Source organism: Rattus norvegicus, chromosome 19 (assembly GCF_036323735.1).
Source record: "Rattus norvegicus strain BN/NHsdMcwi chromosome 19, GRCr8, whole genome shotgun sequence".
NCBI classification, from domain to species: Eukaryota; Metazoa; Chordata; class Mammalia; order Rodentia; family Muridae; genus Rattus; species Rattus norvegicus.
The window spans coordinates 69,896,992-69,921,510 of record NC_086037.1 but is presented as its reverse complement, the minus strand read 5'-3'; the positions used below and the strand labels follow the sequence as shown (position 1 = coordinate 69,921,510).

At 47.5% G+C, this 24,519-nt stretch overlaps 1 protein-coding gene and 1 pseudogene across 13 annotated transcripts in view; one reads left to right on the top strand and one right to left on the bottom strand.

The window, feature by feature from the left end:
* Positions 1–9,963, bottom strand: part of Disc1 (DISC1 scaffold protein) — a 209,423-nt gene extending 199,460 nt beyond the window's left edge. For 5 of the 13 annotated variants that reach the window (XR_010060008.1, XM_063278077.1, XM_063278078.1 and 2 more), the window contains exon 1: positions 9,326–9,959. Coding sequence is in view for 8 of the 13 variants with exons in the window: in XM_063278077.1 (XP_063134147.1) it covers positions 9,326–9,380 (55 nt within the window). In the remaining 5 variants the exon portion in view is untranslated. Of the gene's footprint in view, positions 1–9,325 lie in introns of all 13 variants that reach the window. The other 8 variants (XR_010060006.1, XR_010060007.1, XR_010060004.1 and 5 more) reach the window with 5 other exon arrangements.
* Positions 9,964–12,341: 2,378 nt separating this feature from the next.
* Positions 12,342–20,067, top strand: Rps25-ps3 (ribosomal protein S25, pseudogene 3; annotated as a pseudogene).
* The last annotated feature ends 4,452 nt before the right edge of the window (positions 20,068–24,519 follow it).

The following is a 24,519-nucleotide window of genomic DNA, read 5'->3' as shown; positions in this document are numbered from 1 at the left end:
TTGGCACAACTGACTTTCCAAAGACACCAGAAGTCTTCACTTCAGAGGATAGGGGGAATTCAACACCCTTCTTTAGTCTCCACACACATGCATGTATATACATCTGAAAATACATGTGCATATACACATATATACAGAAATATACATATAATATATATGCACAAGCATATACATCCAAATATACATGTGCATATATACATACATACATACATACATACATACATACACATATAATACACATGCACAAGTGTTGTGGTTTGCCCTGGAGTTATCTGTATTTTTTTTTTTTTGGTTCTTTTTTTCGGAGCTGGGGACCGAACCCAGGGCCTTGCGCTTCCTAGGTAAGCGCTCTACCACTGAGCTAAATCCCCAGCCCCGAGTTATCTGTATTTTGATGCTAATTCCACTGCCCCAAGAACTGCTGCCTAGTCATGTGCTCAGGACTCAAGTGACTTCACCGGAACCTTCTCTCCATTGAATTTGTAAAGTACAGGTGAGGGACAGGTACAGGATAGAAGGAGGCCTGTCATTGGAGGAGAAGGAAGGGTGGGTGGGAGAGAAGTTTGAAGGAAGAGGAGGAGACTGGAATGGAAAGGAAGAGACAGGAGGGAGAAGGGAGAGAAACCATGGCAGGTGACATTAAGATTCCGCTCACTCCGTGTATTTACAGGTTGTACTAATGTTCTTAAGGGATGGATGGTACTGGGCTTTGTATGTTTATGTGGGCAATTATATCTTACCAATTGGGCCAAAGGTTATTGTGTTGTGTGTTCTTTTATGTGTAGATTTAAGTGTAATGGAGTGTGGGGCGGCTGGTTTGGGACCACAGAGTTGGGATGTGTGTTTCTGGCAAGATATCCAGCAGATATCTTGGGGCACTGCGGGGCCGGACCTCGCCAGGTAAAAGACAACCTGACTTTTATTATTTTTTATATTTTTACAACAACACACAAGCATATACATCCAAATATACATGTGCATATATACATACATACACATATAATACACATGCACAAGCATATACATCCAAATATACAAGTGCATACACACATACATACACATACATATAATACACATGGATAAGCATATACATCCAAATATACATGTACACACAAAACACACACACACACACACACACACACACACACACATATCTTCTCTCCTTCCAAGATGGTCCCAAGGGAAAAGCCTGTGACAATCTCCCACCCACTTGCCACAGTAAATCATACAGTGGGAGGTCAGAGGGCAGCTTCCGGTGTTAGGGGACCAGCTTGTGTAGGCTTATCTAAGACTCTTCAAAGAACACCTGTCTTGCTTAAATCTCTCCCTAGGACAGTCTTCAGGGAGGGTGTGATCCGTGTTTAAATATGCTATCATGTACAATACAGAAAGTACCAGGCACCTCCAAATTTTGACCTTGCAACATAATCTTGTCATCTACGATGCTCGCTCCTGAGAAACACGGGACTGAAATTCTCCTCCCGCCAAAAACAATCCTTACAATGTTTTAAATATGTTTAATGGTTTTTATTGGGGTGCATTCATGGCTGTCCTTGGCTGCATGCAGCCCAACAGTCACAGGTTAGACACACCTGCATGACAACAGGAACCAAGTGTGTATCCTTGAATACAGAAATGAATACAGGGGAGCCATGGGTACAGTATTGTCTTTAGGAGGGGACAGATAAAACCAAGGAGTTAATAGGTTTGAGGTCACTTAAAACACTCACATTCTGTTTAAACTGAACATGCACTGTCCGTCCGTCCCAAGCACGGCAGCAGATACTTCTGTCTTTGCACCCCACCTGGCTATGATACCAAGAACTAGAGAAATATTAATAACAGTCAAGTGTGCAAGATTATTCTTCAGAAGTCTAATGCCCACAAAGCAGCTTTCATGGTCCTAAGTTTCCGGGGAACCAGAGACAAGAGAAGCCAAATTTATATCTTACTTTTCCTTAGCTCATCACTGGAAGGTATTCCTCCCCATTGCTACATAAGTGAGGTGCTTTAATTACAAAGGCAACATATGTGCATGCACACATGCATGCACATGCTCACACACACAGGCACACACATGCACACACACATGCACACACACATGCACACATACACACATGCACACACATGCACACATACACACATGCACACATACACACATGCACACAAATGCACATGCAAGCACATGCTCACATACACATGCACACATGCATGCACGCACGCACACAAGTCCCTGGGTTGACTCTGCCTATTGTCCTATCCATCCATTTGCAAGTCAGGAGGGTAATAAGTATGAAAGGGAACAGTTAGGTCCGAGTGCCACAGAATAAAATTTCAACTCCAGTTCCACTCCGGTTTGCTCATTGCACTGTGGAAATCTCACCCTCTGGTCTCCGAAAACAGTCACACTCTCCACAAAGCCACCCATCCACAAGCCTGCACTCTGACGCTCACACATTTGTCTACCTGGGTAAGCATGATCATGCTCACAATTAAAACCAGTCCCAGATGCTGTGATCTCAGAGCTGAAGTGGGTGGAACCCACTTCCAGAGTGGAACCACCGGGCCAGCGAAAAGAAGCATTAGTGTGAGCAAGGAGACAGCAAATCTCACAGAAGCTCAAACCCCGCTCCTCCAGGACATCAACCACAGGGGGCCAGGGAAGGTCCCGTGAATCATCTCACACAGCCTTCCTCCCCAGGCTAGACTTTCCATCACCCCCACCCAAGGCAGCTAACATGCTCACAGCCTTTCAAGCCAGCCCATTGCACGAGAAAACAACCACTAGCACGTTTTCTCAGCCGTCCTAATACTGGGGTCCTTTAACACAGTTCCTCTGGTTGTGGTGACCTCCAACCATAAAGTTAATTTGCTACATGTGATGAATCACAATAGGAGCATCTGTGTTTTCTGATGGTCTTAGGCGACCCCTGTGAAAGGGTCATTCAGCCCCAAAAGGGGTCACAACCCACAGGTTGAGAACTACTGCTCTAAAGGAAGCTGCAAAACAAGTTGATGACTTCCGACTGTGAGTCTAAATCTATTGAGATTGGAAATCAAGTAGATACTCGGTGAACATTACGTCGATGGATGAACAATGAACAGAGGCATCCTTTTTGGCCATGCTTTGATTTCTGAGACAAGGTCCACTCTATAGTCCAGGTTGGCCTTGAACTCACAATCCTCCTGCCTCAGCCTTCCAAGTGCTGGGACGACTGACATGAGCAACCAACCATACCCAGCTTACAAACGTAGGAATTAAGAACCTACGTCTCGCCGAATAGTGGCGGTGCGTGCCTTCAATCCCAGCACTCAGGAGGCAGAGGCAGGCAAATCTTTGATGGACCCAGAGCTGAAGTTAGTTAGACACCTTGAGGTCACTGAAAACATAAGACTGCTCCCTACTGTGTACTCGGCCTGATTGTTTAATCTGCTTTTAGGAGAACAATTTAACAATCAGCCTTCCTTGCCTGGGGTTTCCCATGTAATCAACTTTTACAACCTAAGCTAATATAATCTTAAGTCCTGTGCTCCTCCGTGCCCATGACCCAGATAACGCCTGAGCATCGTCTGCTGAAAGCAGCAAACACAGAAGTGGATGTCGTCTTCTAAAATGATCATCCATTTATGGATATTGATTGACAAACAGAGATGCTCGCACTGTTGTGTGAGACGGTTGGGATCAGGTGGAGCCAAGGACTTAATCCTTGGAAAACAAAGATTTCTGTAAAGTATGGCATTCCGTCCTCGTGTGATGCTTCCTGTGCTGTTCAACGTAGACACAACAAAGTCCTTTGTTAGGAACAGACACACACAGGGACAGACACACAGGGAGAGAGGTGGGAAGGAGAGAGGAAGAGAGGGAGAGAGGGAGGGAAAGAGATAGAGACAGAGACAGAAAGTGACAGAGGAGGGAAAAAGACACAGACAGACAGAGACAGAGAGGCAGAGATAGAAACAGAGAGACAGAGACAAGCGAGAGAGACAGAGAGACAGAGATAGAAACAGAGAGAGACAGAGACAAGTGACAGAGACAGAAACAGAGATAGACAGAGACAGAGAAAGAAGATAGAGACAGACAAAGATAGGCAGACAGAGACAGAGAGACAGAGATAGGCAGACAGAGACAGAGAGACAGAGATAGATGACAGAGAAGACAGATTCCCAAGACAGCCTCCAGACAGGCACAGATTCAGATGAATAGGCAGAGGACAAAGCTACAAGGAACATGCAGATGAGAATTTGAATCTGGACTCCTCTTGGCTAAATGACTCCCAAGGGCGAGTGTTAAATAAGGACATGAGAGGTGTGTGTGTATGTGTGTGTTTGTATATGTGTATGTATGTGTGTGGAGGTGCACAAATGTTCATGCATGTATGTGCAGGGCAAGGAGTTGACACCAGGTGACAGTCATGCTGCACCTTGTTTCCTGAGTCAGGGACTTACTGAACAGAGAGCTCAATGGTTCAACTAGGAGGCCTGGCCAGTGAGCACCAGGGACCCTCAGGTCGCTGCCACACCAGTGCTGGAGTTACAAAGACATGCTGCCACGCCCGGCTTTTTCCTTTTTTTTTTTTTTAAAAGATTTATTTATTTATTATATATAAGTACACTGTAGCTGTCTTCAGATGTACCAGAAGAGGGCATCAGATCTCTTTACAGATGGTTGTGAGCCACCATGTGGTTGCTGGGAATTGAACTCATGACCTCTGGAAGAGCAGTCGGGTGCTCTTAACCGCTGAGCCATTTCTCCAGCCCCCGGCTTTTTCCTTTTAACGTTCCTTCTGAGGAACCAAATGAAGGACTTTGAGCGAATACAGTAAGCGCTTTACCAAGTGAGCTATATCTCAGCTCCACAGTTGAAAGCTCTGTTCAGCAGTGAGCTGGAGATTTCTGGTTACTACCGTCAAGGAACAGGGAGCCCAAAGCCTGGAGGAAGAAGCCACATCCATTCCCTGAGCTACGATAAAAGACAAGTCGCCAAAGGAGACGGCAGCAAGGGGAAGAGAGACTCTAGTGAGCCCCTCACCACCTTCCAAAGCCAAATACTAATATCTCATCCCTAGGCGACCTGGCTTCCCTGCCCTGCCCTCCTCCACTCCACTGAGAAAGCTGAGCGCTGGCCGCAGATCTGCCTCGACAGCAGCTGTGGGCGCTGACTCTGAAAGTGGATGTGCATTCTGAATGGCTAGAGCATCAGGTTTAGAAAGGATGGACAGAGGCTGTCCCCACAGTGCCACTAGAGTCAAGCCCAAGCAGCATAGGACTCCCCAGAGCTGGAAGCCATTCTTACTAAAGGATGCTAAGGGACAAGTGACCTCCACAGGGGGTCCAGCCATGCCAGGAGAGGACCTTTCCCTCCCAGGGCGGCCGTTCAAGGCGTGTAGGTGGCATGGACTCAGGCAAGGAGGGATGGGAACAGAACATACAATATCTATTATCATCATTATTAGAAAGAGAGAATATAACTCTCACCAAGTGGCCCTAACCTAAAATGTCACCCAGTCTCACTCTCTACACTAACGTGGCTACTCCTAAGACCTCTTTTTTCTTTCTTAAGATTTATTTTATTTTATGTATGTCAGTACACTGCGGCTGTCTTCAGACACACCCGAAGAGGGCACCAGATCTCCTTACTGATGGTTGTGAGCCACCATGTGGTTGCTGGGAACTGAACTCAGGACCTCTGGAAGAGCAGTCAGTGCTCTTAACCACTGAGCCATCTCTCCAGCCCTACCCAGACCCTCTAATACCAATATTACCATTAGCTCTTTGTTCTAAAGGTCTAATGTCAAGTTGAAACCACAAATCCTGACACCTCCAACTGAATCGCTGTTCTGAATAGAATGGTAAGGTTGTTTTTGGGGGCTGCAAAGGTGCCTCGGTAGTTAAGAAACTGTCCTGCTCTTCCAGGGGACCTGAATTCAGTTCCCAACACCCATACTAGGTGACTTTCAACACCCTACAACTCCAGCCCCTTGGGTCTGGCGCCTTCTCCTACTCCTTGAACATGTGCACACACACATGCATATACATGCATTAACAATTATTTTTAATTACCAACAATTATTTTTAATGAAGATGTTCTAATGAGCACAGGAAGTTGGCTTTTTCCTATAGAAATATCTTCGTGATTGAGCAAGCAAGTATCACTTTCATCATTTAACAAAAGCAGTTAACAACAGTGTGCCTCCCGTCTTTGAAACACACGTGAATTATGGACACAACACAGAAGCACACTCCAGGGATAGAGGCCTCAGTCTGTCTGCTCTGGTGAGCCCATGGTTTTGATGTCCTCTTGGTGAACTACATCTAGTTCAGAGGAACTGGGAATTCCTTTTGTAACAGAGCCCCAGCCTGGGTTCTCCAATCTGAAACGCCTCCTTTCATCTTGGGTAGCACTGAGGTCCCTTCTGCCTGTCCTAGGACTCTCAGCGAAGTGACCGTCTGACAAAAAATCTCCTCCTTACAGGCTACCGCCCCGCCCCGCCCCGCCTGCCTCTGGCAAGTTGTTAAAATCGAACATCCAGTAGACCGAACTTTGAGATTCAGACGAAGGTCTCACAACGCATTCTTTCAAAGTTTAAGACCATTTGACTTGGTTAAGTTTTTATAGTTCATTCTTCTTCTGCAAGAAGATATCACAAAATAGAACCTTATAAAATAAAAGATGAAATTAAAGTGTTTGCAAAGTTCTTTCTGCAGGAGGCAGAGGGAGTAGGGGGCTCAGGTCTCTCTAAGGGACTGGCCACTGGGAGCAACACAATGACTGTGTGAGAGACACAAATTGAATTTGGTGATGTTTGTTTGTTGAGGGGAGGAGAGGCACAAAGGTGGGAGGGTGGCAGGAATAGGAAGTGAGTGGGGTGGGATGCATTGCATTTGTATAAAATTCCCAAATAATCAATAAAAATATTACATTAGGGGGAAGGCGAAGTTCTTCCTGTGATTTACTCTCATTTTGTTAGGGTCTGCAATTATGAAAAATGCCAGCTAGAGGTAGGACGGTGTGCTGAAGTGCTCACCTGCTTGTCTAGCATTGCACAAAGTCCTAGGTGTGGTCCCTAGTACTGCATGTAGGTAGGTAAGCAGATGGCTGGAGATAGGTAGGTAGGTAGATAGATAGATAGATAGATAGATAGATAGATAGATAGATGATAGACATATAGATAATAGAGAGATAGATGATAGATAGATGTAGATAGATAGATAATAGACACATAGATAATAGATAGAGAGAGATAGATGATAGATAGATAGATAGATAGATAGATAGATAGATAGATAGTAGACATAGATAATAGATAGGTAGGTAGGTAGATAGAGGTAGATAGATGTTAGATAGATGTTAGATAGATAGATGATAGATTAATGATAGACATATAGATAATAGATAGATAGTAGAGGTAGATAGATGATAGATATAAATAGATGATAGATAGAGAGATAGATAGATAGATGATAGATAGAGGTAGATAGATGTAGATAGATAGATAGATAGATAGATAGATAGATAGATAGATGACAAAATAGGTATAAAAGGCAGAAACAGACCAAGCATTGCCTTTGACCAGAAAAGGTCTACTCTCAACCTGGGCTCTACCTCATGGCTTCCCTTCAGCCAGTGATTGGAGACACCAGCACCTGGTTTCTGAGCCTCAGTCCTTGTTTAACAACCAAAGCCACAGGCAGGTGACTAGCCCTTGCCTCATGGAAGAAAAGATGAGAATGGTAGCACCAGCCCTCACAGGTTTGAGGAGGACCTCATCCTAGGGCAGGAGCAGGTGCCTGGCCCATGCATTTTCTGCAAAGGTGGCACCAGCCCCAGTTCCAGATGTTCTGCTTCTCCTGATCCTAGGGCAACACTCAGTGTGAACGGTGCTTTCTCTTTCTGTCAACAGAAGAGAGAACCGAGGCTGGGAGAGGCAGCTCAGAATGCAGGGTTCTCATCCAGGGCTCTTTTTGCTGTGAGCAGAGTCCTGGCTAAACCTTGACAGTCTCCACATCAGATGCCAAATGTCTTTTAAAATATCCTGTAATTCAGACGCTAACTAACTCACACTGGCATTCCTGTATTACCCGTAATTATTAGGTCTTGTACGGTCAAAAAAATAAATAAATACTTAGGGACCCATGCGTAGTGGAGCACACCTGTAATCCCAGCGCTTGGGAGGCCAAGGCTAGCGAATTGGAGGCCAGCCTAGGGTATGCAGGGGATTTAAGGCTAACCTGGGCAACTAAAAGATTTTTGAGAGCTTGCTGTGTATCTCAGACACATTAAACCAGGGGTTTAATGCCCTCCTACCACATTAAACCCTTTAAAAACCCGACCAAGTCGGGAGGAAAATCAGCTCCATTTTGCAAATTGAAAAACTGAGGCAAGCCCGAGTCTAGGACGCATGTGCAGGAGACTCTCACCCTACACTCACCCATCAACCCTGTGTTTTCTAACTCCCATTTGCAAAAAAAAAATTCTTCATAGAACCTAGTTAAGGAGACAGGCAAGCGGGTGGCTAGTGCCCCTTTCACAAATGGGCAAACTGAGGCTCCAAGAGCTAAAATAAGAGCCTAAGTCCCTTGCCCTCTCTCCTTCAGCACGGCACGCCCAAACTGCAAAGCCCAGTCTGGAGCTGGGCTCCCTGCTTGGTTTTTGTTTTTTTCTTGTTTTTGTTTTGTTTTGCTTTGCTTTGTTTTTCCGTTATTCTGGTTTGATTTGGGTTTTTGAGATAGCGTCTCAGGCTGTATTAGAAAGTGTCCGCAATCCTCCTGGCTCAGTCTCTTGCGTACTAGCAACAGAGGCGTGCGCCATCACATTCATTTCCTTGGTTTTCTGACAGTGAGTTGCGGAGGTCATTGTTGAAAAGCGGCCGCCCACTTAACTCGATGTCATCACTAGGGTTGGTAGGTGGCCCATGCTGACGGGGGAAAATGGAGTGGGTCCCCTCAGCCTGCGCTGCCCTGCGCGTCACAGTCCACACTCGGAAGTGGGCGGCGAGCAGCCCCACGGGAGGTGCGGGCTGCAGTTCCCACACCTCTCCCAACCTCGCCCTGCGTCCCCACAGGGTCCGCGCCGGCCACGCGAGAGAGAGTCCCAGGACCGAGCTGCACTCAGGCGCTGCGGACGCCGCCCTCCACCGACTGCGCCCCAGGCCGCCAGGCTCCCCCCAGCGGGGACGCGCTTGGACGGGAGCTGCAGTGGCAGCCGGAGACGCGACAGCCCGCACCCGGCACGCCCCGCTCCCTGCCTCGGTTTCCCTCCCCCGCACCGGGGTGCGCCCGGATCTCGGCAGGCCGCGCTCGCCTTCCGTCAGACCCCGGGCCCTACCTGGGCAGTGGCTCGGACTGTGGATCCAAGCGCCCCGGGAACCCGCGCCCTGCATCGTGCGGCTGGCTGCGCTCCGGACGGCGGCAACGGTGGTGACTGCGACCGCGGAGGCGGCGGGAAACGGGCAGGGGGCCGAGCCGAGGGCTGGCTCCTTCCTCCTGCCCAGGACCGCCGCTTCCTCTCCAGCTTCGGCCCCCTCGCACACGCGCGCCGCCCCTCGCGGCTCCCAGACCGCAGCGCGCAGAAAGTTTTGCTTTTCACTTGAAGGAAACCAAGGAGGGGAAGTGTGATGGGGCAGGGTGACCAGGGACCGAAAAACTGGGCGCTTCCCCGACCCTGGGAGTAAAAGGCAGGGTGGACAAGAGAGGGACTTCTTCCTACCAAGTGACAGATGACAGGTTGGGGGGTGGGAGCAGCTGTTAAAAATGACTTGAGGATCGCTGGCAGCGCGGGGCTGGCCAGGAGCACACAAGCCTGTGCCAAGCTCCTAGCAGCTGGCTCACCTCCACCATCCCTTCCCTTTGGCTGCTCCAGCAAAGCACCTGCTACAGGACACTGGGTCCAGGAAGTGCCAGTCACGGGTAACCTGGCCCTCTGGACCCGGAGGCAAAAATAAACCTACAAAACTGAACTGTGGGGAGTAGTCAGCCTGAAGCCAGGAGGCCTGGCTGTGGGTGGAACGTGGGGGAGGAGTGGGACGCTAGGAAGAAGCATGGGAGAGTTTCTACAGGAAGTGAGGAACCTGTGACCACTGGAAGACAAGGCCCTGGAGAGGTGGGGCAGCCAGTTGCCTGTTACCAGGAGCCTTAACGTTAGCATGGGTGGATGGGGCTTGAAGTTGATAAAGACATGAGCAGAGAGTCTGGATTTAGTGAAAATCCAGTTGGAAAAGGGGCTGTCAGTGTCCTAGTTAGCTTTACCTGTCCGTTTGACACAGCCCAGGGCTAGGGTTAGGGCAGATTGTGTCTGTAAGAAATGTCTTGACAGTTAACTGGCCTTCGAAGGCCCAGCCCACTGTGGGCGGCACCATTACCTAGGTCTTGAACTAACCAAGAAAGCTAACTGAACTGAAGCCCATCTATGAGCCAGCTGGCAAACAGCATCCTCTGCGGTTCCTGCTGTACCTGCTTGGCAGTGAGGTGAGCTCTTGGTTGGAGGTTAATGCTGTGTGTTATAGTAAGCAGGCCTGCCTTCAGGCTCCTGCCTTGGCTCCTCTCAGTGGTGGCCTGTGATCAAGTGGTAAGCTAAAATTAACCCTCTCCTCCCCCAAGAGGTATTCCATAGCAAATGCAGATGAATTGGCCAGCCTGCCATTGAATGCTCTCAGGTATCTCTGACTTGCACCCAAGGATCGCTAGGAATATCTCTGAATACATAACATAAACTGTCTTAAAACGGGCCGGGAAGCTGGCCTGACAGCTAAGAGAACATACTGTGGACTGGAGAGATGGCTCAGTGGTTAAGAGCACTGACTGCTCTTCCTGAGGTCCTGAGTTCAATTCCTAGCAACCACATGATGACTCACAACCATCTGTAATGGGATCCGATGCCCTCTTCTGGTGTGTCTGAGGACAGCTACAATGTACTTATCTATAATAAATAAATATTTAAAAAAATAAACAAATAATTGAGAGAGAGAGAGAGAGAGAGAGAGAGAGAGAGAGAGAGAGAACATACTGGTCCTGCAGAATCCTGCAGAGGACCAGAGTTCAGATTCACAGCATCTATCCTGAGTAACTGCAGCTCCAGAGGTCTGATCAAACACCCTCGTCTGGCCATGTCTGTCTGTCTGTCTCTCTCTCTCTCTCACGCGCACACGCAAACACAGAGAGAGAGACAGACAGACAGACAGACAGACACATACACAAAATGAAAATAAAAGTTTTAAAACTTACAATATCATCAGAATCAGATTTTTTTTAATTTGGTCACCATGTTGTTAGTGAGCGCCTGTGCACACGCACGCCCTCAGGTGCACAGGCATAAAAATGGAGATTGTGTTTCATCTGTGAGTGCTCACCAGGAGGTGGCCTCAGAGAGATGGCGTGTTCTGGGGATAGCAGCCCACCTCTTTCTCCAGCTGCCCTGTTGTGACCCCCATGGGCTCGTGAACATGGTGGCCAGGGCAGCTATGGGATGGATGTGGCAGTGGGAGCTCTGCCAACCAGATCTCTATTCACTCACGCCCACCAGGCCGCAGCAGCCACTGTGGCTGTGCTGCCAGCAGAGTTTCCGACACAGCACTGCTCCCTGGTGGCTGCTTCCTTACTTTAACCTCATCCATCAGCAAAGGGGCAGAGCTGTGACCTTATTAAAATGTGTTCTCTCATAGGACATTCATGCCAAATCCCATGGCCCCTGCTTCATGCCTTATAATCCCAGCACTTGGGAGACTTACTACCACAAGTTCAAGGCCAGTCTGGACTTGTGTGTTTTAAAATCAGTTGACTGGTTGAGACCATTACAGTCCCCGGAAAGTACAGTACCTAGTAGGGTCATTGGTATGTTCCGGAAATCATCATCCAGTGTGACAGGCTGGATTCTTGGGAGCCGGAGTTGAGGGCCACTCCTGTTCACCTGTGAGGATTCATCGGCAACATGTGCGTGTCCTACTTCACACTCTTTTCTTTTTTTAAGATTTATTTATTATATATAGGTACACTGTAGCTGTCTTCAGACACACCCAAAGAGGGCATCAGATCTCATTACAGATGGTTGTGAGCCACCATGTGGTTGCTGGGATTTGAACTCAGGACCTCTGGAAGAGCAGTCAGTGCTCTTAACCAGTGAGCCATCTCTCCAGCCCCTACCTCACACTCTTGTGCCCTGACAGCCAGTGTTGTGGTGGTCCCCTACCCCTGATGGGTGACACTGTATTAAGGTTCTTAACTGCAACTCACCACAACCAGTACAATCCAAGTCACGCACGAGGAGTTCTGCTGAGGATCCACGAAGTTCACGGAGGCAGGAAGCAGGACTAAGCTGGTACTCTGCAAAGCCCTGGGCCAGCCTGAGGATGCCAGAGGCCCCCGCAGCCACACTGAGGCTGCTTTTCTGGTAAGTTCTGCTTCTCATTACCGCTGATCTCACTGGTTTCTAATCCGGCCAAACGGAGACCCGCTTGGAGCCAGCTCCAAATCTCCGGGAATGAGATCCTGTTGGGCCCAGTGAAAGCCGGAGCCTACAGTTCATGGAGCCCTCTGTGAGCAGGACAGCTATCCTAAAATGCACACTAAATGCCACGCTGAGGGCCAGCTTGCTACTTGCTGGGAATTGAACTCAGGACCTCTGGAAGAGCAGTGGGGAGCTCTTAACCACTGAGCCATCTCTCCAGCCCAGCTTGCTACTTGCAAACAAACAAGGGACGCCTTCAATTCCGTCTGCTTTCGACTCTCGTTCTGGATACTGAGGTGTGTAAATGTCTCCACACAAAGGAGATCATTGCTCTGTCAATAATTTAAACATTGCCGGGAAGCTCTTTCTCTTCTTCATGAGAGCAAAGATGGGGCAGCCTTAAAGGATTGACTGATAAGTAAGGCCACAGCCCAGAGTCTGTATCATTATCGGCCAAGTCCGCAGTTGCTCTGTGTATAGAAATTGCATATCCACACATCGTATTTGCATGGACTGTGCACACTAAAATCTATGGTGTGCCTCCGCAGCCAGAAGCCAGGAGCTCAGAGGACAAGACGTAAAACTCTTTTGCAAGTCAATGAAGTTTGAAAATCGTGTCTGAGAATGCAGGACTCCCTCAGGCGTTAGGTAGCAGGGTGCCCTGGCTGAGCACCTTACTGCTCGCTCTACCCAGACCAGATAGATCAAGCTTGTTGTATTTGTTTCACCTTTACAGACAACTGGGGCAGGAGCCTAGAGCTTACTGGAGTTCTTGTGAGAGGCACAGCAGCATGTGTGGCCGGAGAGTAGGGACTGGAAAGAGAAGGACCCGTAAGAGCACATGAAGAGAGCCAGCTGACACTAAAAGACTAGACACTCCTCCCCACCTCACGGCACACGGCAAACAGCGCGTGCCAACAACCTGACACATGAGCAGCCACACAGAAAGCGTAACCTAGGAACGGTCGCGAGCGTCACGGCTGCCGCTTTTCTTCAGTTTGCTCTCGTTTTCATGGGTGTGCTGTCTTTCCTTCATCTGTCTCTTTATATTCATTTATTCACTCATTCGTTTGTTTGGGGGTTGTCACGGCATGTACATGCTACAACACGCATGTGGAGGTCAGAGAACAACTCTCAGGAGACAGCTCTCTGCTTCTTACACAGGGTTGCTTCGAATGGGGTCATCGGGGAGGTTCCTGTTACCAACTGCCTGCCTCTCAGGCACAAACCGTCTCTACTTCTCCGTGTTCCTGGTGCAGCCCTCTGCCCCGAAGCACAAGCACCTGGAAACTTGGGCAGGTGCCCCTGGATTCAGATCAATCACTGTAACACAGAGCTTCAGACCCAGGCAGTCAGGCTGCGGAAGGTAGGGGCCCAGCCGGCAGGATACACTGTCAGAGTTAGACAGTAATGACATTTGCTTCTCTATAGTGAGGCCTATCAGTCTTTTATATCCTGCATCTTCTTGTGTAGCATCCCCTCCCCCTGGCTGTGTCCCTCAATAAGGGGAGGAGGCAAGGTGGGTGGTGAGAGCCAGGCCTGGCAGGTGATAAATTTACTGTCCTCCTGGGATCTAAACTCTTTGAGAAGTCTCTCACCCTCTTCCTCCCGGCAGCCTCCCGATGAAGCCTGTAGGAGTGTGATGGCTAAATTGGGATTGTTATCCGAGGCAGATTTATTATCCCTCAAGGGTCCTGTGCTTCCTCGGTCCAAAGACAGATAGCCCGGGGCATTCCCAGCTCACGGCCCAGGCTGCTGTAAGAAAGCCCCACTCGAGAACAATGGCAAAGGCCTAGACAATTCTGGGAAATTTAATCATCGAAAGGAGATCCTTTCTTTAAAAGAAAGAAGGAAAGAAAGAAAGAGAGAGAGAGAGAGAGAGAGAGAGAGAGAGAGAGAGAGAAAACAAAAGAAGCTTGAATAAATTGGAGAAGAGTACTCTATCCTCAACCCAGGAAAGAGCATAGGCAGCAAGAATAAAGATTCTCTGAATACCTGGAAGGAGGAAGCGGCTTCCCACTTAGAAAAGCATCATATACAGCCACACCATGCCTGCTTAAGCTAACACATCTCGAAGCAGCCATCCCGTAATGTCGTCAGAAACCCAGCTCAGGAAGGTGAACCTGATGCACTGGAGGAGGCTTTGGGACTCCAGACCCATTTCGGTCCCCGACCCCCCGCCCCCAGACCCATTCCACTCCCCAGTCCAGGCTCTGCCTGACACTTCCTTTTAGAATGGGTGGATGTCACCAAATGGCTCAGGCTGCTGGGGAAGAGTTTCTGAGCTTTGTTCTGCACAGAGATGCAATACCCAATGTTTTGTTTGCCCATCTCTGCCTCGGTTTACCACAGTGACTTTGTCCGGCTGTTGGAGGGTTTCTTAACTACTTGGGGAAGGTCTCAGATATGACCAAGGATGACACTGAGACACACAGGCACAAATGTAGGTCAGAGACCCATCTACGTCACACATCCCGAGGCAGCTGGGTGTCATGGACTTGAACTGTAGCCTGATGCCGTGACAGGTGGTGGGGACATGATCAGCCAGGTCCCCATCATCTGAGCCATCTGAGAGGAGCCCAGCTTACCCCATCCTGTTGGTGTATTTTGATATCCTGGGGCTTAGGAGACAACTCCCTTCAGAGGTGATCGATCCAATCAAGACTTTGCACCTGGAAGTCTGACAAAGCCCTGGTTCCAACTCTGGTTCTGCACAAGGCAGGCACAGTGACGCACACACCGTTAGGTCAGCTTCCAGGAGGTGAAGGAGAAAGATCTGTTTAAAGTCACCTTAAGCTACAAAGGAGGTCTGAGGCCAGCCGGGGCTACAAGAAACCCCGTCTCAAAAATTCTCAGTCAGGGTAACTAGGGTTCCCTTTCGTTTCAACACCTTTCCTGAGAGGTCTGGCAGGGTCATGAGATTCCCCGAGGCTTTTAGAGAGGTCAAAGTCAATTGTGGCACCTCACTGGGTCCTGTGACAGCACACTGGGTCCCAGGCCATGACTGCCTCCCAAGCACTGGGATTAAATGCCCAGGTCTAGAAAGTGAAGGGAGACAGTGGGAGAAACCTGGAATTGACCCTCTGCTAGTTCACATACTCAGTGCAGGCTTTTTTATTTGGGGGCAGGGAGATGGTCTGGAACCCACAGAAGTCCATCTATTTATGCGTCCGTGTGTTGGACCTAAGAGAGTGAGCGACTACACTCAGATATCATTTCCAAAATTCAAATAAGGCAGAAAACAGACCAAAATGTAAGGGCCTGCCCCAAAAGTCATCCTGAAGGACGTTGTTCTCCTGATGTTGTTTCCCTCTTAACATTTTAAAAGAAAACATGAATTAACAAATACAATCTTCTTTCGGTTTCTGCTTATATAAAAGTATGTTTTTAAATGAATGAAAGGGACAGGGTTTCTCAGAAGTAGCCACAAGGAGGCAGAAGTTGACTGAAAAAAAAAAATCCTGCATCGGGTGGCGTCCTCACCGGTGACCTTTCCTTACAGGAGTTGCTGGGAGAGTGTAGTGATATTTTGGAGTTTTGGTTTTCTTTTAAAATCACAGAAATACCATAAGAACGTGTTTTTTTTTTAACCCCAGGTGTGGGATATGGGGCTACTTCGTATCATCCACAGCAGCTGACTGTGATTTGCCCCTTGCTCTAGAAGGGGCGTGATTTTGTCAGGTGCATAGTTTTCAAGACTGTGTGACGTTTGGAATTCTGGAGACTTTAAGAAAGTATATAAGGACCAGAGAGATGGATCAGCGGTTAAGAGTACTGACTGCTCTTCCAGAGGTCCTGAGTTCAATTCCCAGCAACCACATGGTGGCTCATAACCATCTGTAATGAAATCTGAGAACGTGCTCTTTCTGATTAAAGATTGGCTGGATTAAAAAAGAAGGTCTATAAATGCTAGGGCCCGAGAGGCAGGCTGGGTTGTTGGTTTGTGGTGGTGGTTGGGGGTTTGTTAAGTAGCTGAGTGCAAAGAAGAAGCAACAAGAAGAAATTAGATATCCGGATGTGGAAGATCAAACTTGCCCCAGGGAGCTTAATGCCCCTAATTAGCAGGAAGCAGTCTAGAGATAATGTTGCCCCTTTCCGACCCCTGACTTTTTTCAGGGGTCTCTCTCCTTTTCTCTCTATTTTTTCCCTCTCTTCTCCAGTGTTAGGGGACTGAAATGGTGAAAGAAAACAGAGCAAGATGCAAAGAAGAACTCACAATGTGGCAAAGATAAGTTACAGAGATCCTGACTTTTCCTGGGTCCTCCTCATGTGCGGGCACCTGGCCTCCAGACCTTTGCGTGCACTGCCCGGGCTCTCTCAGTCTGTGCAGACAGAGCTCAGCATCAATGTCTCGCCTTCGTGGGGAGCAGAATGAGGCTGAAGGTAAACGGCTGGTAATGAAGGCTCACATAAGCAGAGAGGCTTCAGGTACTGACTCCAATACCACAAACAAAGAAGACAACCGGGAGAGACCGACCTGGCTCTTCCTCCAGAGCAGGGCAATGTGGGAAAGAGAAGCTAGCCAACTTCTGCACTTTGGAGATCTCTTCTGCACATTGGTCCGTGCCATGGTATACAGCAGATGCTCAAAAAAGACCTCCGAGTTCGACATGTCCCCAGATCCACATTCACAAAGTGGGCAAAAAGAAACTTTCCAGTCCTTAGGTATTCCCTAAGCGACACAATGGGCAAACTCTCAACTGAAATGAAACCAGCCAGGCTCAGGGGTGGCACACAGTTGCAGGGAGGTTTTGAGGTCCAGGGCAGCCTGGGACTCATAGGCAGACACGGAGAAAATAAAAACAGGTTAAGTGTGTGTTCACACCTCCTGCTGGGACACAGTGTCTCATGAATAAAAACATGGAGACCAAAACAAGCAAGCAAGTAAACGAAGGCATGTTAAGTCAGAAAAGCAAACAGTAGCAGCCCAGAAGGAATTTCTTCCTAAACATTTAATCTGAGGGTCAACATTGTGTGCCTTCCTCAAATACTCTCAACGTTCTATTTACTTGTTGTTTTTGTTTTGTTTTGTGTTTGAGACAAGGTCTCACTATGTAGTCCTGGCTGGCCTGGCACTTGCTCTGTAGACCAGGCTAGCCTGAAACTCACAGAGAGTCTCCTGCCTCTGCTTCCTGAGTGCTGAGATTACAGGCATGTGGTACTATACCCGGCACCGTTTTTCTTCATTTGTTGTTTGCTGTTGTTTTGTTTTGTTGAGACAGCATTTCTGTATAACCCTGGCTGTCCTAGAACTCACTATGTAACCCAGGCTGGCCAGCAAGCCACCAGTCCTCCTGTCTCTACCTTCCCCATGCTGGGATTACAGAAGCTCAATCCTGGGAGTTTACAGGGGTGCTAGAAGTGGAACTCGGGTTGTCGTATTTTGCCAACTGAGCTGTCTCCCTCAGGCCGCTGAGAAAATATCTTAATAGAAACCCCAAAGCCCACAAAAGTGGAAATACAACCCTAAATGCTTGGTTAAGTAGGATTACAATATGCCAATTTAAAGATCAGATCACTACCAATACCAAAAAGCCTTCAAAAACTGGTAACGTAAGAAAATCAGGGGCTGGCTGGCTGGCTGAGCAGCTAGGAGTGCTTGCCACCCCTGTGCTGGGCTGAGGTCTGGCTCCCGTCCCCACATGCAGATGGCTCTGGCTCGGCTGCAGCTCTATCTGCAGGGCCCCCTCGGGGCACCTGCACTCATGTGCACACACCCATACACAGGCACACGCACAACTTCTCTCAAGTGAGAAAGTTTTGGGCATTTTTAGATATGAATATCAGCCTCGTTGCAGGTAACTGACCAAGCAGAATATTGCTTTTCTGTTAATGTGTGCCAATATGAAATTTAGAAACAAATCAATGGTGTCTTGATGGCCTTTACCAAGAATTCAACTCCCAGTTGACATGCCAGCTACAAATGTAGCTCAGGGCCTACTTGGGTTTTTTGTTTTGTTTGTTCTGTTTTTGATCAGAACCTCTGGGCCTTATGGTTGCCACTACCGAAAAAAAATTATTTCCAAATGAACCATTAAAACGTCACTCACTAACTAAAGATTGCTCCTTATTAGCAAGATAAGGAAGGTATGGTGACTCCCACCTGTCATCCCAGTCCTCGGAAGACTGAGGCAGAGGGATTGCTGAAAGCTGAACCCAGTTGTGGTATCAGACCCTGTTTCAAATCAAAACCAAACAATAAAGATTTGAGAGTGGAGGGGTGGTTCAGTGGTTAAGGGCACTGGCTGCTCTCGCCGAGGACCCAGTTCGAACCCCAGCTCCCCATGGTGGCTCACAACCATCCAAAACTCCAGCTCTAGGGGATCCAATACCATTTTCTGATTATTTGAGCACCAGTCACGCATGGGGTGCACATATATACATGCGGGGAGGGGGGGGAACACATGAAATAAGATAATTCTAAACATTTTTATAAGATTACTTGTTTTATGTCAAAAGTCACAATGTTCATATTTTGTTGCAAAACTTAGGTCTGTAATAAATTGTTCATGAATAAGGCAAGGCAGGAGAGGCTGTTGCCATGAGAGCCCCACTTCTCGACAGTCACAGCACAAAGTTCTGCTTCCTAAGACGTCGCAAGCCATCCTTTCCAGTAGAGACCTGCCTTTCTAATAGAGAATAAAAAAAGTAAAATTAAGAATGAAATTAAGGGGTTGGGGATTTAGCTCAGTGGTAGAGCGCTTGCCTAGGAAGCGCAAGGCCCTGGGTTTGGTCCCCAGCTCCGAAAAAAAAGAACAAAAAAAAAAAAAAGAATGAAATTAAAACAATAATTAATAATATAAATAAGTAATAAGATAAATAAAAACAAAAAATAAACAGCTTTTCCCCTGATACCTTAGTGAGGCTGCAGTGGCCCACACTCCTCTCTGAGCTTCGCCACGCCGCCGAAAGATGATGAGAAGAAGACGAATGCTGGGAAGTCAGCCAAGAAAGACCCAGTAAATAAATCTGGTGGCGAGGCTAAAAAGAAGTGGTCCCAAGGCAAAGTTCGAGACAAGCTGAACAACCTCGTCCTGTTTGACCGAGCTACGTATGACAAACCTTGTAAGGAAGTCCCCACCTATACCTTACGACTCCAGCCGCGGTCTCCGAGAGACTGGCGATTCGAGGGTCCGTGGCCAGGGCAGCCCCTCAGGAGTAAAGGACTTAGGAAGCTGGTTTCAAAGCACAGAGCCCAAGAACTTGACACCAGAAACACAAAGCGTGGCGACGCCCCAGCTGCTGGCGAAGAGGCTTGAACAGGTTCAAACGGCTGCACAGTTGGGGAGATAAAACTTTATTGAATCTAATTAATTAATTAAAAAATAAAAACTTTCTAGAAACCTGACTTTCTGGTAAAGAATAAAAAAAGTAAAGTGTCCTCTGCTGCTGTTTGCATGGAAAGACTCCTGAGCTTCCCTGGGTAGGCTCCAGAACCTGAGAGACCCCGGGAGCTGGTGAAGATCAGGCCAGCAGCTTACAGAGCCAGCTGGACCGTGGCTTCTGCGGCTCTGTGTGCACAGAGCACAGGGAATGGGCCAGTGAGCTCCAGGGACAGCTTGTCACTGAAAAGGTCCCCTGCACCTGACAGGATGGAAGACTGACCAGGAACTATGAGGACCCAGAGACCCCCCCAAGCTCTTGACTGAAGTCCCTCCATCTTCCCCCAAAGCACTTTGCTTTGATATACTGAGGTATAGCGGGCTGGGCATAAATTACGCCTATCATCCCAGCACTTGGGAGGCTGAAGCAGGAGGATTGCCTTAAGTTTCGGGCCACCCTGGGCTACATAGCAAGTACCAGCCGGACCTACATGGCGAGATCTAGTCTCAGAAACCAGCACACAGCAGCAAGGCCCCCAGAGGGCCCAGGACACTACTTATCCAATCAAGGCACTGTCACCAAGTCTGATGACCTGAGCTCTGGCTCCAGGACTGAAAAGAAAACCAATTCTTACACATTGTCCTTTGACCTCCGCATCTGCACATGGCAGGGACAAACACACACTTAGAGAAATCTACTTGACTACTTTTAAAACAGACATTGCTGACAGGAAACTTATGGTGATTATAATAGAGCAAGGGAGAACTAAGTCAAAATGTGTGTGTGTTGTGAGTGTGTGTATGTGTGTTGTGAGTGTGTGTATGTGTGTTGTGTGTGTGTGGTGTGTGTATGTGTGGTGTGAGTGTGTGTGTGGTGTGTGTGTGTGTGTGTGTGGTGTGAGTGTGTATGTGTGTTGTGAGTGTGTGTATGTGTGTTGTAAGTGTGTGTGTGTGGTGTGTATATGATTTGTGTGTGGTATGTGTGGTATATGGTATGTGGTGTGTGTGTGTGTGTGGTGTATGTGATTTTCGTGTGGTATATGATATGTGATTGTATGTAGTATATGTTATGTGATGTGTGTGTGGTGCATGTAATGTGTGTGTATGTGTGTGATGTGTGTGTAGTATATAGTATGTGATTATGGTAAGTGATATGTATGTGGCATGTGTATGTATGTGTGTAGTATGAGTATGTGTGTATGTGTGTGGTGTGTATGTGATTTGTGGGTGCAATATGTGTGTGGTATGTGTGATGTGTGTGTATGTATATGTGGTATGTGTGATGTGTGTGTATGTGTATGTGATGTGTATGTGGTATATGGTATGTGATATGTGTGTGGTGTGTGTATGTATGTGTGTGGTATGAGTATGTGTGTATGTGTGTGGTGTGTATGTGATTTGTGTGTGTATGTGAGATGTGTGATGTCTGTGGTTTTTGAGCCAGAGTTTCTCACTGAACTCACCACTCTCTATTTGGCCGGACTGGCTGACAAGGGGAAGCACTTACCACTCACTTTCCCTCAGAGCTAGGATATAGACACTTGGCTTTTTAGGCGGATGTTGGGGATCCAAACACAGGATTCTCAAGTTTGTGTAGCGGACACTTTACTCACAATACTCCCTCCCAGTCCTAAGTCACATGCTGATCTTTCCAAGTAAAGTGAGCAATACAAGTCTCACTTGTAGCCAAAAAAAAAAAAAAAAAAGCCTCTCTGTCTTCCTCTGTCTCCATTTCTCTCTCACATGCATGCACACACACACACACACACACACACACACACACACACACAGAGTTCCTAAATGATACTTGAAGTCATGATCCTGCCTCAGCATCTTGAACTGAGACTTAACAAATCCCTAAACACAACAAGAAAGATAAGGACTCAGAAAAGTGCATGTGTTAAAATATAAAAACTGGGCAGGAAATTCGAGTTTCTTTTAAACGAACGTGTTAATTTGGAGGGAAATGCGTGTGATCGCACACTTCCTTCCAAAGGGTCTAGAGATGGTGAGCAGCTGGCTTCAGAGGCTTGAGCTATGTAGGGATGGAGGAATCCCCCGGGGCACTCGAAGGCTTCTCTGAGGTGGTAAGGGCTTCCCAAACCTGAAGGAGCAGGCCCCATTCCAGGAAAACACAGGAGCCTATGTGCAAAGAGATGATACCCAAATTAATTAGAGAGGTCAAAGACCAGCTTGGCAACTGGAACCAAGAAATTGGACATCAAAACTCTTTGGCCTTCTTTCCTAAAGTAAATTTGGAGCTAACCAGCTTTCAAGATTTTTCCGGTTTTGTTTTTTTTTTTTTCCATCGTGATGAGACAAAGGAACACACTTAAGATAAAAACCAGATGTGAGCGTTTGCTGGTCTCTTGTCCTTGTGTTTCTTAATTATAGCTGTGATTCAGTGTCCCAGGAGCTGGGGGGCCTGGGGGGGGCTGTGAATCTTGCTCCCCATGGCTTGGTGTTGGTACGTGAGACTCACATAGAGCCCAGCTGGCTTCTTCCTCAGTCTAAGGCAGTTCGCCACCATGCTAAGTATTCCTGACCTGCAGTTGCTCTCACAGTTTATGTTAGAAAACAATTCTCTAAAGATCTTTAAGAAAAATCACGGGGCCGTAGAAAATTCTTTTAAGTTAATACTGGGCCTACCCACGTGGGTGCCACCATCCCTTTCCTGACAGGCTAGGGCTGTTGCTCAGTACTTGGCTTCAGAAACTCAAGAGGAAATCACTTCTGTATGTCCCCTATGGCTGTGACGTCAGGAGGAGCACAAGGACAAGCAGGACACACCCATGTTCCTTTGGGACCTCCATCTGACTGGGTAAGGATCTTGAACTTTTTGTAACCCCTCGGCTGCTCAACGATACATTTGTATTTTTGGTTGTGAGCCTAGCCTTTAACCGGGGAGCCATCTCTCCAGCCCTAAACGATACATTTAAAACTACACAGTAACCAGCAAATGCAGAGAAGAAAGGGTTTTTGTGCCTCAGGAGGCTGGCTGGTCAGGCTTAGTCAAGACCCCAAGCAGAGAGGTGGTGTTTGTGAACGGAAAAGGCAGATAGAGTTAGAGATAAATGGATGTTCGTATGAACACATTCATTTCCTGTCCTTCCTTACTCAGAAAAGTTAACTGCAGGGTGATTAGAGGCACCATCGGACAACTCTGAATCAACTGTACCTTCAGATTGGGAGGTTGGGGGGAAGGGGAGAAGGTTATGTTTGTTGCTGTTTATTTTAGACAAGAAGGTCTAACCTAGAACTAGCTAGGTAGACCCTGCTGGCCTCCCACATTCATAGGGATCCTCGTGCTTCTTCTGCCTCCAATGTACTGGGATTAAAAGTGTGAATTCACACACACACACACACACACACACACATACACACACACACACACACACACACAGAGAGAGAGAGAGAGAGAGAGAGAGAGAGAGAGAGAGAGAGAGAGAGCTATCTCCAGGATTTTATACATACAAGCAGTTCTTCCCTTTCATAAGGAGCTGGAGGACTGTGGGGGAAGGAGTGATGGGAAGATGGCGGAGGGGCAGGAGCGTCGAGCTGGTTCTGTTAGTAAAGTGCTTGCTGTGCAGGCATGTAGATCTGAGTCTGCCCCACCCCCAGCACCATGTTAAAAACAAAAACAAAAAACGCCAATCTTGGGCTGGAGAGATGGCTCAGTGGTTAAGAGCGCTGACTGCTCTTCCAGAGGTCCAGAGTTTAATTCCCAGCAACCACATGGTGGCTCACAACCATCTGTAAAGAGATCTGATGCCCTCTTCTGGTGTATCTGAAGACAGCTATAGTGTACTTATATATAATAAATGAATAAATTAAAAAAAAAAAAAAACAACAAAACGCCAATCTTGCTGATCACGCTTGTAACCCCACTATGCAGACAGACAGGTGGATCTGTCTTCTAGGTAGCCTAGCCTACCTGGACAGCCCCAGGCCAGCAAAAAATCTCATCTAAAAAAACAAAACAAAACAAAAACAAAAACAAAACCAAGGGCCTAAACCAGAGATGGTGCTGCAGTCTTTAATTTCTGTACTCAAGGATCTCTGTGAGCTCCAGGCAATCTTGGTCTACAGAGTGAGTTCCAGGACAACCAGGGCTACATAGTAAGACCCTGTCTCAAAAAAGATAAGCAAAACAAGAAACAAAGGTCCCAGCAACCACCTCTGGCTGACTCATTTGTACCTATCATATGCGTATAAACATGTATGCATAAACACACATGAGTGGGCAGGATCTGTGTGTGGTGGTCCCTGCCTGTACTCCCAGCATTCAAAAGGCTGGGGCAGATGGATTGTGACTCTGACTTTAAAAACAAACAAACAAACAAACAAACAAGGGAGCTGGAGAGATGGCTCAGTGGTTAAGAGCATTGACTGCTCTTCCAGAAGTCCCGAGTTCAATTCCCAGCAACCACATGGTGGCTCACAACCATCTGTAAAGAGATCCGATGCCCTCTTCTGGTGTATCTGAAGACAGCTACAGTGTACTTATATACAATAAATGAATAAATCTTTTAAAAAAAAATCACATACACATACATACACACACCACACACATACACACACATACACACACAAACACCACACACATACACATATACACACCACACACATACACATATACACACAAACACATACACACCACACACATACATATACACACTACAAACACCACACACCACATACACACAAACACACACACACACACACACACACACACACACACACACACACACACACACA